Source organism: Puma concolor, chromosome A2 (genome assembly GCF_028749965.1).
Source record: "Puma concolor isolate L17-30 chromosome A2, mPumCon1.1.hap2, whole genome shotgun sequence".
NCBI classification, from domain to species: Eukaryota; Metazoa; Chordata; class Mammalia; order Carnivora; family Felidae; genus Puma; species Puma concolor.
Genome location: NC_141668.1, coordinates 105361531 through 105378372, shown reverse-complemented (window position 1 = coordinate 105378372; position 16842 = coordinate 105361531). Strand labels below are relative to the sequence as shown.

Below are 16842 nucleotides of genomic sequence, written 5' to 3'. Positions count from 1 at the left end.
CTCATATCTTCCTACACTGAGAACATTTTCCGAAAGAAACCTCCATCAGGTACTTACAGATCGGACCCACTTCTAAGAGACTGTCGAATGAGCAGCAGGACGTGGTCCCCAGCGTAGCCACCACCTAGAGAATAAAAAGCAGACCTCTTTTTATTCCCTTTTTTTGGGCACGGTCATAACGTCCCCATGCACGACCACTGCCCCACCCCGGTGGAGCCCAGAGCTTCAGATTCCGTGTTCGATCAGCGTCCGCTAGCTGAAGATACGAATCTGTGGATGTACCTCTAAGTCTTTGCACGGAAGTTTCCCAGCAGGGGGAGAGACATCTTCACACAGAAAACTAGGCTGTGAGGCTGGAAACAGTATTTGCACGGGACTCCCTGTGCATCCAGGAATGAAGCCCTTAGCCCCACGGACCATGTCTCCTGTGCTCTGGTTGACCAATAAGAGCGTGTATATGAACTATGGTTACGGCGAATCGTTGCTTCTGCGAATGGGAGGTGTGGAGCTCCGTCTTAGTCTGGTGTGTGTGGCAGAGTGCACAGCAGAACAGCAGGAATCTTGCTCTGACCACCCTGGAACAGCCTCGCGGGCAGCTCAGAGCCACCCCAAGAGTTTGACCCGGAGTCCTGCCCACCAGCTTTCATGCGCTCGCCTTCCTTCTAAATGGCACCACTCCGAAGGGAATTTCAACCCTCAGAGATGCAGATTTGCTCTACCTAGATTCATGAGAAAGCCCTACAGATGCTGAAAACAATTTTTAAAGGTGTGTTCCAAGAAAGCGTCGGGCACAGTTGGTCACACAAGTGGGAAATGTGGCCCCGATTCCTGTGGCCGCTCCTGGCCTCTGAGCACCTTGGAACACGGTGATAACACAGATATCGTCTGACCAGTTTCCCCACACCCACGGCTGTCTCTCCCCTGGACCCATGAAGCTGCTGAAGCCAGGTCAGTTCGCATCTTCTTTCTTTCTTTTCTTTTTTTTTTAAGTTTATTTATTTTAAGAGAGAGAGAGAGAGAGAGCGCCAGCAGGGGAGAGGCAGAGAGAGAGGGAGAGAGAGGGAGAGAGAGAGAATCCCAAGCAGGCTCTGCACTGTCAGTGGGGCTCGAACTCATGAACCACGAGATCATGACCTGAGCCAAAGTGGACACCCAACCGACTGAGCCACCCAGGCACCCTCTGCATCTTATTTCTTTGTATTGCTAGGAGTTTGCACTTTGCTGAACATGGAATAGGAACCGATCACTCGCCAAGTGAATGAAAAGCACGTTGTGTTTATGAAACCGAAGGCCCTAATTGATTTACGATGCCAGCGCCATCTGGATGATGAAATTTCTCCCTCGGTGTGACAAGAGTGCGAATTTTCATTCAATCTGATTTGAGAATCCAACTCAGCTCTTTCCTGAGCCCCCGCGAATACCCCGGCGGTGCCACGGGCCCTGAGAACAGATGTAAAGACACCAAGGGGAGAAACCCTCACAAACTAGTAAACCTGAGAACCTGGTCGGAGGCCCTTCTGGTTTCATTTCACCGAGGGCCACCTGCACTTGACCTGAGAACCCAATTTGCCAGAGAAAATCAAAGCGCTCCTGCCAGGGAGGCATTGTACCTGCCCCAAGGATGGTTCAGCTGACAAGTCCTGGCTCGCTGCTCACACAGTCACCTGGGCCAGACAGTAGCTGCCTGGGGACCAGAGTTGTCCTCTGCCCAGCGGCAGGGAGTGATTCCAAAGCAGGCCCTGGCCAGACTCTGGCAGGACTCACCGCAGCAATGGATTTGGGCCCCTGAGAGGGAACAGAGTGTTTCAGATGCTCTATTATTATTCAGGGGCGGTGAAGCCAACAGATTGGGAACCTAGTACTGTTGGTAGGATAGCTTGTCTTCCGTGCCGTTCCCAAGAGGTGGGGCCATGCTGTGCCATGCAGGGCCACACGGGGAAGGCGCAGGGCCATCAGGAGGCACAGGGAGAGGGGCAGCATGGACGGGAACCTTTACTGCGGTTCCCACAGGAAGAAGCAGGTGAGGCAGGGTGAGCGGGTGGAGGGTTGGTTGTTTTGATCAATTTCAATGGGCCCCACGGCAAAGGGGGCTGTCCCTAGCTGTCCCTGGCTCTGGGGTGATGAGGGCGGGGGGCAGAGACCTGGAGAGGAAGAGCCCCATAGAGGAGATGGATGGGGGCGTGGGCTCTGGGTTGGTTAGTTTGGTGAAAGGCAACCCATTACCATCTCCAGGAATTGGCTAGTCCTGGGAGGGGCTGTCCCGGCAGGGTCAGCAAGGTCCTTAAGATGTCAAAGCCTCAGACATACAGAAAACAAAAATGCACGATGATTCCACCGACATTTAAGCCATGCACTTGGGGCAAAAACACCTGGGTTGGAGGCCCACCTCTGCCTCTCACCTGCAGCCAGCTGGACTTCTGTTTGCCCACGTACAGCACAAAGGCATCGGGGGTGGGCCTGCCCAGCCTACAAGGTCCCACCGGGTCTAGATGCACCACATTGTGGTGTCTCAGCCCCCTTCCTTCCCACCGCTGCACGTGCCTCCTCGTCACCCACCCTCCGCGTCTCCTCATTTTCGCGAGATGACTCATTTCATGGGACTTCAGGTCAGCGTGCTCTTTTCCCCTTGTATTTGCACTTTCTTCCTGATTTAAAACTGAAGACCAAAATGCTTCATCTAAGGCACCCAGTTTGGCAAATAGAACCCGAGATGCTTAAAAGGCTTCATGTCGCTAAAGGAGTAACAAACAATTATACAGATTAAAAAAACCACAGAACGGCTCAACCATCCAGCTATTGTGTGTCACGTATTTTTCTCAGTCTTAACCATCTCTTAGGAACGACCTATCTCTCGTTCAGCAGTGCCTTCAGTTTCATCGGGTTTTCCACAAATTCTAATTGAAATAAATGCAATCACTTGTGTTTTTAAGACGACAGGGGGCGCCTGGGTGGCTCAGCTGGTTAAGCGTCCGACTTCAGCTCTGGTCATGATCTCACGGTTCAGGAGTTCGAGCCCCGAGTCGGGCTCTGTGCTGACAGCTCAGAGCCTGGAGCCTGCTTTGGATTCTGTGTCTCCTTCACTCTGCCCTCCCCTGCTTGCCCTCTCTCCCTCTCTCCCTCTTGAAAATAAACATTAAAAAACATTTTTTTTTTTAAAAAAGACAACATAGGGGCGCCTGGGTGGCACAGTCGGTTAAGCGGTTAAGCGTCCGACTTCAGCCAGGTCACGATCTCGCGGTCCGTGGGTTCGAGCCCCGCGTCGGGCTCTGGGCTGATGGCTCAGAGCCTGGAGCCTGTTTCCGATTCTGTGTCTCCCTCTCTCTCTGCCCCTCCCCCATTCATGCTCTGTCTCTCTCTGTCGCAAAAATAAATAAATGTTGAAAAAAAAATTAAAAAAAAAAAAAAAAGACAACATATATGGTAAATATCCCCTTGTGAGAATTATTTTCTATCTGTGACCATTTGCACAGGAGAGTGTCTGAGATGATATCCACCAAATATTAATGGTGCTTGTCTCTTAAACTTTTTTTTAATGTTTGTTTATTTTTTTCGAGAGAGACAGAGTGCGAGCAGAGGAGGGGCAGAGAGAGAGAGAGAGAGAGAGAGAGAGAGAGAGAGGGAGACACAGAATCGGAAGCAGGCTCCAGGCTCCGAGCTGTCAGCACAGAGCCCAATATGGGGCTCGAACCCATGAACCATGAGATCCCAACCTGAGCTGAAGTTGGACGCTTAATCGACTCAGCCCCCCCCCCCCCAGGCGCCCCGATAGTGTTTGTGTCTTAAGATGCGATTTTGGGTCCATAAGGTAAACCTTCATTCTTGATGTTTTTGTCCTGAGTATGGAGCGTTTCTGTAAAAAAAAAAAAAAAACACAATAAAATCCTGCCTCGTCCTGGATGCGACCTCAGTTGGGAGGCAAGCGGGTGGGTGTGCTGAGCACTGACTAGGCCCGGCCTGGGGCTCTGCAGAGTATACACAGGGGCCTCAACAGCGGCAGGAGCCAGGTAGGTCTACGATCTGTACTTTACAGTTGGCTTAAGTGAGTCCTTGCCGGGGGATCGTGGACATACAGAGGGGCGGGAACAGATCAGCATTATGAACCCCGGTGTGATGAACTCTCGTCCTGCCAGCTACCAAAAGAGCCCAGCGCCCTGAGCCGGGCTGGGCCCCTCCCCCCCCCCCCCCCCCCCCCCGCTGACCTAGCCCGTGGATGGGCGGTGAGGACCTGGCTGGCGGGTGGCAGGGCCCGGCCTGCTGTGTTCTAGATGGCTACAGTCAGCTCGTCCTAATTCCCAGAAGCCCAGCACCTGCTCCGCTCCGGGGTCTGATTACCCCGGCTCAGCTCAGTGATGCTAACCTGATTTGGGCTGTGCCTCGGCGCCATAATCGCATTTGTGCAGGGGGAGGGAGGGCGGGGACGGTGCAGGCACCCCTCCCCTGAGAGCCCGAAGTGGTTCTGCGGCCCCAGGCGCACGTCCCCTTCGGGGGCAGACCTGCCTCCCCGCCCTCGTTGCCGTGGCTCTGACACGCACTGGGGGGCACAGCCCTCTGCCCATGGCCGGACCTTGTCAAGTCGGCTCTAGGGACCGCAAACCCCCACGGGGAAGAAAGGGAGACTGTTACAAGCCCCACGCAAGTCCGTGGAGCGGCCCCGGTGCAGACCTGCCAAATGTGCCCGTGCTCTCAGCAGAGGTCCCCGGATCCTGAGATGTCTGCAGTCACTTCGCAAATGTACAGAAGGCGTTGGGTCTGCATCTCAGAATTATGCATGTGGTTGTTATTCAGAATTGTGACCCACCGGATGGACGGCTTCAACGGAACAACCGGGCGATACGTCCAAGTCCAAGCTGCAGCCCTTCTAGATCTCTCTCTGGCTTCGGGGTCCCGTGGTTGAGGGATCCGTTTAAGATACCAAACCTACTGCAGGTCCTCGAGCCTCCTGTGACCTCTCAGGCCTCTGTGCCTTTGTCGTAATCTTTTCTACCACAAGAAGGGGTCTGTGCCCATCAGCGCTGCCTGAATTATCCCCTAAGCACATGGCTTACCTGTGATCTCTTAGCCAAAGCGTTCGCCCATCTCCCCTGGAGGGTTAATCACACCCCTTCCCTCTGCATGTATAGCGTTGACCAGAGAGCGCAAAGACTGGGGAACGTGTACTTTCCCACCAAGAACCACTCCCTCGGGAAAGGGACCCACCCTTCATTGGTCCCTGAGGGGCCGGCACACGCGTGGCCTAAAGGCCCGGACCTTCGCTGGACAGAGAGGGAGGTGCCTATGGAGGAGCCTGCAAACCTGCCTGTGCTCTGAAACACGGGATCAGCCCCAGTCTGCGGCTCCTGCCAGACGGCCACAGGTGCCCTCAAACATTAGCCGGAATCTTGGGCTTGAGAGCCAAATTCCAACATGGCGCCTCCGTCGGGTGCCCAGTCTCCCTTCAGGAAAATAAAACTGGGGTGTGTTTTTCCTGACGCTGAGTGGTCTTCCCTCAAATACTTGGATCTCCCCTTCTTACCAGGCCTCTTCCCTGAGCGTAGGCACACACTTTGGGCTCATTTCTGCACACCCGCCGTGTTCTGCACCACCTCGTCCCCTCCCCGGGGAGACCACTGCCGTGTGTGGGGGTCGTTTTGTAGGGTAACTTTGAATTGATGTCGACTGAAGACAGTCACCCAGTCTGAGGCCTCTGTGATAACGGACAGACCACCGGAGGCCAATTCATCACCGAGCTCTGCCCACCAGGCTTCAAAGCCCACGTGAGTCTCTCCGCCACCAGAGGGGTTCTGAAAATACTCATCAGCCTGTGTCTCTCTTCAGCTAAGAACTCCCTTAGTGACTATGTGTTGCCCTTAGGGAAGGCCTGTCTTCCTCACGCTTGTCCCCTCATGATCTCCTCACCACTGCCTCTGCAGCCCGCCTCCTACACCCCTCCCTTCACACCCCTCCATGCACTCCTGCGCCGGGCGGTGAAGACCCTCGCAACTTCTGGGACCTCACATCCGTGATCTCCCCGCCCTCCTGTGGACAGCAGTGCAACACAGTGCGTGAAGCGGGAACTCTGGGATCACGTCACAGTGCAACCTTCATGGCTCTAGGAAGTTCTGAGCCTGTCTTGCCCTTTGGTCTGCTGGGATGCAATACATTCTCATCGCTATTTCCTTTCCCTGGAGTGTGTGACCCAAGCAGCCCATGAACAGCACCCCCACCCCAGCCCCGCCCCGGCTCAGCCTACATCCCTCACTTTTCCAAGACTGTGGCTCCCATAGCAACTCTTTCCTGATCCCCGTGTTCCCATGGTGACAACGACTGGCTTGCTTGTTTCACTGATCACGCTGCACCTTCTGCGAATGACTGTTCACTTAGCGTCTCTGTCTGACCCATAAGATCCTCGAGGGCCCCGTCATCCGCAGCCCACAGGCCCGGCATGCAGTGGTTACCCAATACACGTGAATGAATCGGCAACTATTACACATCCCATCAGGGTAAGTTGTGAAATACAACGAGTGGACGTATCCAGCACCTGCTGCTAAGACCACGTTTTGGTCCACCATTTGCCTGAGAGCCCACTGACAAGGATTATAAAATGTACTCAGGGTAGTCCTAAAATGTCCCGACAAAGGCTTCGGCCCCTCTGAAATTCCTCCAAAGGATGCCTTGTTGCAAAGTCCTCGCAAAGCCACGGGCACAGAGCGGTGGCCAAAGTGAAATGCTACGCTGCCTTCCGAAATCCCACCACTGAATTATGAACGCATGTTCTGATCTCCCTTCCTTGGTGCAGAATCACGAATATGTGATGAATACATACGTGTTCAGGACAACATCCTGTAGAGCATATTCAAATAAGGACAATACGAATTTTTTTTCTCACGATTCCCGAGGGAAGACCACAAAATTCTATATGAAATAAGATGAAACTCAGTCTTTAACGTTCTGGATCACTGTATCACTCCATAGACCTATCTGGATTTCCATCAAAGATGAAGAAAAAAAGCACTAAGAGAAATTAGAGGTTTTGATGTTGGTGAGGAAATGGGTGAGGGGGATCTTATCATTCAGTACACCATTGGTTTTTGGTATTGCCGTTATAAGGCACACAGAATTAACTAATCACGAAGCCAGGTACATATAAGACTGTAATTAAAATGTTAATTCTAGTGTAAGTAAAGGCTCACATCCTAATGAAGGAGCACACAAATGGGCAAAAGGGAGCAGGGAACATTTTGGATAAACAATACATCATCTGCCTCCGACTAATATCACTGCCATTAGCGAATCGTGTTGGAATGACTAGACATTCAAAGCCCAAAACACAACTGCATCTGGCCACCGACCTTACCCCCCTCACAAAAACGAACTCAAAGTGGATCACAGACCTAAATGTAAAATGTAAAATGCCTAAATGATGACACGGGAGAAAACCTACATCCTCTTGGGTGTGGCGATGAGTTTGTGGTCACCACACCAAAGGCGGGATCCAAGAAAGAAAACATTGATGAGACAGACTTGATGAAAATCAGAAACTCCTGCTCCACAAAAGACATTGCAGAGAATGAAAAGCTACCCATTGGGGGAATATATTTGCCAAACACATCTCTTGATAAAGGACTGGTATCCAAATTATAAAAGGAAGTCCTCAAACCCAACAAGAAAATAAACAACCCAACTAACACAGGGGCGAAAGATCGGAACTGACACCTCGCCAAAGAAGATATTCAAACGTCAGATAAGCATATGACAAAATCTTCTACGGGATACGTCGGTTGGGAGTCTGAAATGAAAACAACTTTCAGATACCAACAGACACCTATGGGAACGGCTAAAATCGAAAACACCGACAACACCAAATGCCAGTGCGGATGTGGCAAAACAGTAACTCTGACTTCATGGCTCATAGAAATGCAAAATGGTACAGCTGCTTTGGAAGAGTCTGGCAGTTTCTCATAAAAACCAAATGTTCTCTTACCATACGACCAAGCAATTATGTGGGTTCCTGTTCATTTACCCAGATGAGTTGAAAACTTGTGTCCACACAAAAACCTGCATGTGATGCTGATAGCACTCTTCAAATAATTGCCGAAATTCGGAAGCAACCGAGATGTCTGTGATATTGTCATTTATAATAAGAAATATATATATATTTGGTCTTTGTCCCCATTTCCGGCACAGAGCTCCTAAAACCCTTGGAACTGAATAAGCCAGGAAGTACACAAAGGCATCTTTTGTCATGTTAATGAGAAGCGGCTAGGTCACCTAAGGATGCTGACTGGCTCTCAAGGGAACCAATCCTGTTACTGGAGCATTGGAACTGTTAAGTCCCACCCCTGACCTCCAGGGAGGGGAGGGCGTTGAAGATTGAGTTCAATCACCAAGGATCCGTGATTCAACCCGTCATGCCTATGTAATGAAGCCTGTATAACACCCCAAAAGCGGGTTGGTAGAACCTGAGGGCCAGTGAACAGGTGGAGATTTGGGGACAGTGAGACCAGGAGAGGACATGGAAGTTCCACGCCCCTTCCCCAGATCTTGCCCCCACCACGTTTCCTCCACCTGGTCCTTCCTGAGTTTTATCCTTCTCTAACAAACCAGTGATTTAGCAAGTAAGATGTCTGAGTTCTGTGAGATGCTCTAACAAATTAATCAAACCCAAGGGAGGGGGTCGCTGGAATTTCTGATCTATAGCAGTTGGTCAGGTGACAGGTGACAACCTGGAGTTACAACTGGCAACTGAAGTGAGGCAGTCTTGTAAGACTGGGATCGAATGGTCCACTATCCAGGTAGATAGTATCAGAATCGAGGTAATTGTTCAATGGTACTGGAAAACCTCTGAGTCAGAGGTGGGTGTGGGATATTAATGTCCTTCAATAGGTACATCCAAACAATGAGATACTATTTGGTGATTTAAAAAAAAAGAGAGAGCTGGGGCACCTGGGTGGCTCAGTCGGTTAAGCATCTGACTTCGGCTCAGGTCATGATCTCACGGTTCATGGGTTCGAGCTCCGCATCGGGCTCTGCGCTGACAGCTCGGAGACTGGAGCCTGCTTCTAATTCTGTGTCTCCCTCTCTCTGCCCCTGCCCTGCTCATGCTCTGTCTCTCTTTGTCTCTCAAAAATGAATAAACATTAAATTTTTTAAAAATTAATCCACCCAATTAAACATGGGCAAAGGACATGAAGACACATTTCACTGCCAAGGCCATATGGGTGGCAAAGAAACACACCGAAAGATGTTCGACATCATTAGTCATCAGGGAAATGCAAACGATGATATCCCTACTCTCCTACCAAAACACCTAGAATTTAAAAATAGAGACAATAACAAATGCTGTTGAGGACGCACAGCCTTAATTCCTCACACATTGTTGGTAGAGGCATAAAATGGTACAGCCTCTCTGGAAAACAGTTTGACAGTTTCTTGAAAAGGTAAATAAACTCACAGCTAGCATATCACACTCAGTTGCGTTCTTGGGAATTTTTGCCAGAGAAATGAAAACATACGTTCACCCAAATACCTGTGCGTAAATGGTCATGGAAGCTTTATTTTCAGTTTCGTGTTTTTGGACTCTTTATGTGCAATCACCCAACCCTGGAAACAACTCTGATGTCCTCAGTAGGTAAACGGTTAAACAGGCTAGGTTACCAAGAAGGTGGTGCCAAACTGCTGTGGTGAGTCAGTAAAAATAACCGGGTATCGATTCATGCCGCACTCTGGACAGACCTCAAGGTCATTATGCTGAGTGAGAAAAGCCGGCTGCAAAAGGCGACAGGCTTTGTGATTGCGTGTGTATAACACGTTCAAAGTGAGGAGAGCAGGGCGTTAGCGTGTGTGAAGAGGTGGGGAGGGGACATCTTTGTGGTGATGGAGAAGTTCTGCATCCTGGCTGCGGGGGTGGGGGGAGGTGACGTGAATTTACACGCGTGACAATGACATAAGACTACACGCACACATAGCAATGTCAGCTTCCGGGTTCTGTTAGTGCACTATCGTGTGCAAGCTGTAACAATGGGGGGAAACTGGGTGAAAGGGACGAGGGGGGTCTCCGCATATGAACCTTGTTATTTTCTCTTTAATCTACAAGTGTTCAAAATAAGAACTTAAAACCTTCCAATATTTTAAACCAAGAACATGACATACTCATGTATCGGCCAGACATAACTAGAGAAAGACTTGGTGAATGATAAATAGGGGTAAATTGTACATAGGGATTGAGCATAGGGATTTTAAGAATGGAGGGAAGCGGGGGGCGCCTGGGTGGCTCAGTCGGTTGAGCATCCGACTTTGGCTCAGGTCATGATCTCTCAGTTGACGAGTTCAAGCCCCGAGTCAGGTTCTGTGCTGACAGCTCAGAGCCTGGAGCCTGCTTCGGATTCTGTGTCTCCCTCCCTTTCTGTGCCCCTCCCCCATTCATGCTCTGTCTCTCTCGGTCTCAAAAATAAATAAACATTAAAAAAAAATTAAAAACAAAAAAGAATGGGTGGCAGGTATACAGAAGAGCATCAGAGGTCATGGGCGCCGGGAGGGACAACCCAACACCTGTGCAGAGTCCCAGAAGGGGAGGGAAGAATGTGCAGAAGCAAACTTTGGAGAGATGATGCGTAAGACTTTCCCTACACTGAGGACAAGTGACAAGTTACAGATTCTGGAAGCTCTGTGAAACCCAAGGAGAATAAGCACAAAGAAGCAATCTACTTTCGTCCTGGTAAAACTGCCTAGACGCAAAGACAGAAGGCAAATACTGCAAGCAATCAGAGGGCGAAAGAAGTCACATTGCCACATTACCTCTAAAAGTCACAGTGAGACTGATGAGTGACATCCCACCAGAGGTGATGGGAGAAGGATGCCAATGGGCTTATGCATTTAATCTGCCAAAGGAAGAGAACGTCTAGCCTGGAACTCTAGACCCAGCAAAAATATTGAAAGGGGAAGGCAAAATAAAGACGTTTTCAGAGAAACAAGAACAGAGGGAATTGTATCAAAATAGGAAAGAAATTATAAAGATAGTTTTTCAGACAGAAAAAAAATGATTCCAGGTGAAAATAAGAAAACATAGGAAAGAAAGATCAATGGCAGGGCGCCTGGGTGGCTCAGTTGGTTGGGTGTCCGACTTCAGCTCAGGTCATGATCTCATGGTTTGTGGGTTTAAGCCCCGCATCAGGCTCTGTGCTGATGGCTCAGAGCCTGCATCCTGCTTCGGATTCTGTCTCTCTCTCTCTCTCTCTCTCTCTCTCTCTCTCCCTCTCCCTGCCCCTCCCCCACCCACACTCTATCCCTCTCTCAAAAACAAACATTAAAAATAATAATTAAAAAAAGGAAATAAGAAAAACTCAAACCATCTAACACCTAAAAGATCTAGAAAAAGAAAAAAACAAAGTGTAAAGTTAGTAGAAGGAAGGAAATAATAAAGATTAAAGTAGAAATAAATGAAATAGAGACCTCCCCCCCCCAAAAAAAAAAAAGAAAATAGGAAAGAAAGGATCAATAAAACCAGGAGCTGGTTCTTTGAAAACATGAACAAAATTGATAACCTTTTAGCCAGACCCATAAGTAAAAAAAGGGAGAAAACCCAAATACATCATAAATTAGAGAGAAGTAACAACTATACCACAGAAATAAAAAGGATTGTATTGGAATGCTATGAAAAATGACATGCCAACAAATTGGACAACCTAGAAGAAATGGGCAAATTCCTAGAAACACACAATCTTCCAAAACTAAATTAGAAGGAAATAGAAAATTTGAATAGACTGATTACTAGTAACAAAATTGAACCCGTAATCAAAAAATGCCCAACAAGTAAAAGTCAAGACCAGATGACATCACAGATGAGTTCTACTAAACATTTAAAGGAGAGTTAATACCAGGGTGCCTCAGTGGCTCAGTCGGCTGAGCGTCCGACTTCAGCTCAGGTCATGATCTCACGGTTCATGGATTTGAGCCCCACGTCAGGCTCTGTGCTGACGGCTCAGAGCCTGGATCCTGCTTCAGATTCTGTCTCTCCCTCTCTCCCTGCCCCTGTCCCATGCTGTCTCTCTCCAAAAATGAATAAACATTAAAAAAAAAAAAAAAGACAAGAAAGCAGAGAAAAACCATCATATAAGAGGCGGACCAGATAGACAGCTATGCACTTCAGTGTGTCAACAATTACTTTAAGTAAATGGACACATTTGAGAAAAATTATCATGTTGGACTTATAAACAAATGAAAAAGAAAAAAAAAAAAACGAGCAGCAACTATAGCCTGCACACAGGAGACTCATTTTAGGTGTAAGAGAACAGGAAAGGAAAGGAAGACACTGGGAAAATGTATCCCCTGACCACTAACCCATAGAAACCGGATGTAACTGCAGTGACCTCACCGTATGCAGATTTCATAGAGATAAAGAGAGCATTTTGCAGTAACGAATGGGTCCTTCGGCAGGAAGGTTTGACGATTCTAGACGCGTGTGCAGCTGGGTACGGAAACTTCAAAATCTGTCAACTACACCCGGGTCAAACATAAAACAAGCCATGGGCAGGTCTATAAGCCACAGCTGAGATGTTCCCAGTCGTCCCTAAGGAGACAAGTTGCATTGCCCTGGTCGTCACAAGATTGAAATTGATTTTGTGTCCTCACTTTCTTGGGCTTGACCTGGGAACCAACTGTTTTTCTATTTTGTCTGTTTTCCCAATGGAATGTTGTCCTTTGACTTCTTGAAAATCTGAGCCTTCTTTTAAGATTTGCTTTATAATATATACTGTATTTCCTGCCAGTGTTTGCCCTTTTGTTTTGTTTACGAGTCCTGTGGTTTTTATGAAATGAAATCTTCTCATCGTTTTATGTGGTGTATTCCATTGCCTTCGTTCTTCAAATCTGCAAGAGTGGGTTTTAATGTATTTATTTTTCCCGAGATAGGATATTCTGGTGAGTCTTAGTTAGTGACGGCATAGGTGCAGAAAAGTTTACCTTGTGTAAAAGGAATCCTTTCAGACCATCAGGGGATTGTCTGTCGGAATTTTAAAGGTAGTCTTTCCTTCTAACTAGAAGGATCTTCCTTCCAAATCTTTATATGACAAATATTTATTGTGCTTCTGCTAAGGGGCAGGGCAGGTTCAAGGAGCTGGATAAAGCGACTCTTAACCAGACCCGTCCTCCGCGTAGCTCACAGTGTGGCGGGAGGAGGGAGGCAGTAACAACTATACAAATAAACGTGTATTTCATGCAAGATGGGAAAATGAAGCAGGATGGGGTGACTAAGGTGACCTCTGGCTCAGCCTATTGCAGGCTGACAGCTGCCTTGGCCGTCAGTCCCTCCCACCAGCTACGTCTGAATCTGCTCACTCCTACAGTGATTCCCGTGGAAACTCCACAAGTGGGGATCCAAGTTTGTATCAAATCATGCCTTCCGTGCCTTCCCCAGGTCACACGTTAGGTATTCAACGAGTGGTGGTTGATTCAAATCGATGAAAACATTTTTTTTTTTTTTTGAGAATAAAAGCTTGTCTCAAAGATTAATTCTTAAATAAAAAAGAGTGGGCATGATTCACACGGGGTCCATAAAGTCTGTCGCACCTAGATTGTTCTAACAAGTAGGAGATGCTCAGATATGTTCAAGAGGTACCTGAGGATCTTGATTTGTTTCTAAAATCTCCCCAGTTTGTTCGAAAAGCTCCCTTCCCAGAACTTCTGGTAAAAGTAACTGGGGCAGGGCCTGGACATCAGTAGAGGGTAACACCACGGACTGTGCCTAACTCGTTCTGCGAATGTTCCACAAGACAAGCAAACGTTTCTAGCAAATTTTAACTTGATGAATGAGCAATGTCTTGCGATACAAGTTGTACGTGATGCCGAACGTCACATGATCACAACTGAGCTAAAGGTTCTTGAAATTCGCTTTGATATACGAGCGCTTTGGATGACGAGCGTGTTTCCGGGACGAATTATGCTCGCAAACCAAGGTGTGACCGTGTTTTCAGAGCTCCCCGGGTAACTCCAGTATACAGCCAGGTTGGACACCACCAGCCTGGGGCCACGATCACGTCTTAATTGTCATCACGTGTGACGCGTCAGTCCTCAGCTCTGCACACTGCCATGGCCGCGCCGGATGCGACAACTCCAGGCTCTCGCTGTAACACTATCTATTTCTTCCCCGCTAGCAAATGCCCATCTGTGCACAAGAAAACCTGGTGCTATTTGGCCAGTTACGTATTTTACCTAGAATTAGTCAGTGCTGGTTTGCAACCTATCGCTTGTAATGCATCTTGGTATCTGCTAAGAATACCGGTCTGGGTGGCCAAGGCTTTCTGTGTTTTATTGTTAACGTGGTTCACTGGGTCCATCATGCCCTCCTCACGACAGAGCACCTACCAAGGCACAGAGTGCTGTCAAGGGACAACCATAAGGTGTCGCATTTAACAGGAGCAGAAACAAGGCTTGTTGGCTTAACCAGGATCCTTCAGGCTGGGTGCTCTGCTTACTTCTTTCTGAGACTAGGCAGGCGGAGGCACAAATAAATGGGAGTCACGCTCCTGAGGTGCCTCAGTGGCTCAGTCAGTTGAGGGTCCAACTGGAGCTAGGGTCATGATCTCACAGTTCATGAGTTTGAGCCCCACATCGGGCTCCGTTGCTGTCGGCACAGAACCTGCTATGGATCCTCTGTCCCCCACCCCCTCTCTGCCCCTCCCCTGCTTGCTCTCTCTCTCTCTCTCTCTCTCTCTCTCAAAAATGAATAAACATTAAAAAAATGTAAATGGAGTCATGCTCCAGCCTTCCTCAAGGAGCAGTCAGCTGATGATGCATGAACCGCCTACCCTGTTACCAGCATGGCACCCTGCCCCAGACCCAAGCAGGGCTCTGAGACCCCCAGGGGGCCCTACCCGAGAGGCATAGTTGACTTACAAAGAAAGGAATCAGGCCCTCCGCCTTGTCTCTCTCCATAGCTTCCTGCAGGGCAGAACCACGCATAGCAAACTTGCCATCAGAAGGGATGGCTTTCATTTTCACTCCTCCAATTAATCCGGCTCTTTCCACTGAGGAGTGTGCCTGGAAAGAAAGCGGCAGAGTTAGATTCTTGCGTGCGTGTTGTGTGCGGGAGACAGAGCCCCTGGCTCTGCAGAGAGCTTCCAGGGCTGCACAGCCCTGCACCTGATTCTGGAATCTCGCTTTGCGGTTTAGTCAACGAGCAGCAAAATAAAGTCTGAAGTAGAGGTAGCACACCCGGCTTCTTGTCTGGGGGTTCCTCTTACCATGGGGCTTTGGGCAGCTCGGGGGCCAAGTTCAGTGCATGGTGTCTGGAGCGAAGAAGCCAACGACACAGCATCGTTCCTGGATGGTGGGTCTCAGGAGCCCCCAGGAAGGCCAGTTCTTACTGACAGCTCCCCCTCGCTGCCCTGCGGCCCCCACCTCCACCGTCTCCTACTTGACTCCATCCTGGGGCCTGGACCTCTCCGGTATGGGGACCCAGCTCCCAGTTGGCGACAGCAGTTGCAGGATCGCAAGACCTGAGGGCCTGGGGGGACTCCAGGCCCTTCCCCCGTGACCCCAGTGGACCTCCAAGACCTCACGTGCACACTGAGAAAATAACGAACGTCCACTTCCAAGCACAGTTATAAAAACGACTGACAGGTTGCATGGTATTGTTTTGATCTGATTTGACCTCCAACAAGACATTCAGATCTTGGAGACTCAGTGGGGCTTTGGACCAACACGCTCAGCCAACACACTCACCTGATCCGATGAGTAAGCCACTAGCTTTTCCATGATGGCGCCCTGCGTCAGCCCGGGGGAGGCGGCCTGCAGGCGGCGGGTCGCTTTGGTTCGAGCGGCCAGCAGGGCCATCAGAGTGGCCTCACTGGCACTTCCCTAGATCAAAGAAAGGGTCGAAATGAGCTTCAAAGTGCAGTAAAGAAATCAATCTCTAAACTGCTGGGAGACATTATTGTCCATACTGTTCTTAAAAGAGGAGTCTGAAATTGCAAAGCTTATCCTCCTTTGCCCAGGAAAGATTGGAACAACTTGTGACAATCATTTCAGTTCTTTTTTTATTTTTTTATTTACATTTGAGAGAGAGAGAGAGAGAGAGAGAGAGACAGAGCGTGAGCCGGGAGGGGCAGAGAGAGGGAGAGGGAGACACAGAATCCGAAGCAGGCTCCGGGCTCCGGGCTGTCAGCACAGAGCCCTACGTGGGGCTTGAACTCACAGACCGTGAGATCATGACCTGAGCCGAAGTCGGACGCTTAACCGACTGAGCCACCCAGATGCCCCCAGCCCGCAGGTCTTAAGATTCATTCTGCTTTATCATTCATTGCTTTGTCTATTTTATGTAACCTGTTGGCCGGCCCTTCCAAGCACTCAGCTCACAGCAAGTGCAAGACCCACTTTGCATGCATTTTTCCATGGAGTTCTCCCAGGCTGGCCAATGAGGGCTGGTCCTACGTCCACCAGAGGATGAGACCAGGACCCAGGGTAACGGCCACTCAGCCCAGCTGTGCTCACAACCACTCGTGCAGAGAAACTTGTATTGGTTTACAAAATGGGATGCCTTTCCCTCCAGATTCAGAAATGCCCTCGGAGGTGCTCCCTCAGTTACTAATGTCACAGGGTTTGTTACGTCCTTCCCAATCCAGCACGCTGAAGCCCTCACCCCGAGTCCGCCAGAATGTAACCGTATTTGGAGATAAGGCATCTGAAGAGGTCGTTAGGTTGAAAGGTCCGACTGGTGTCCTCATAGGCCACCAGACATTCACGCACACAGAGAAAAGGCCATGTGAGGACACGGGGAGGAGACGGCCTTCTACAAGCCAGGGAGAGAGGCATCAGGAGGAACCACCGCTCCCCACTCACTGATGGCGACTTCCAGCCTGCGGGACTGGG

General features: G+C 49.4%; 1 protein-coding gene across 3 annotated transcripts in view; it reads right to left on the bottom strand.

Moving 5' to 3' along the window:
* DDC (dopa decarboxylase) overlaps positions 1-16842 on the bottom strand; it is an 85215-nt gene that overhangs the window by 38126 nt on the left and 30247 nt on the right. For all 3 annotated transcript variants that reach the window (XM_086697089.1, XM_025922853.2, XM_086697090.1), the window contains exons 5-7: positions 15697-15831; positions 14869-15012; positions 58-124 (exon numbers count right to left, since the gene is read on the bottom strand). In XM_086697089.1, coding sequence (XP_086553215.1) covers positions 58-124; positions 14869-15012; positions 15697-15831 — 346 coding nt within the window. The remainder of the gene's footprint in view (positions 1-57; positions 125-14868; positions 15013-15696; positions 15832-16842) is intronic.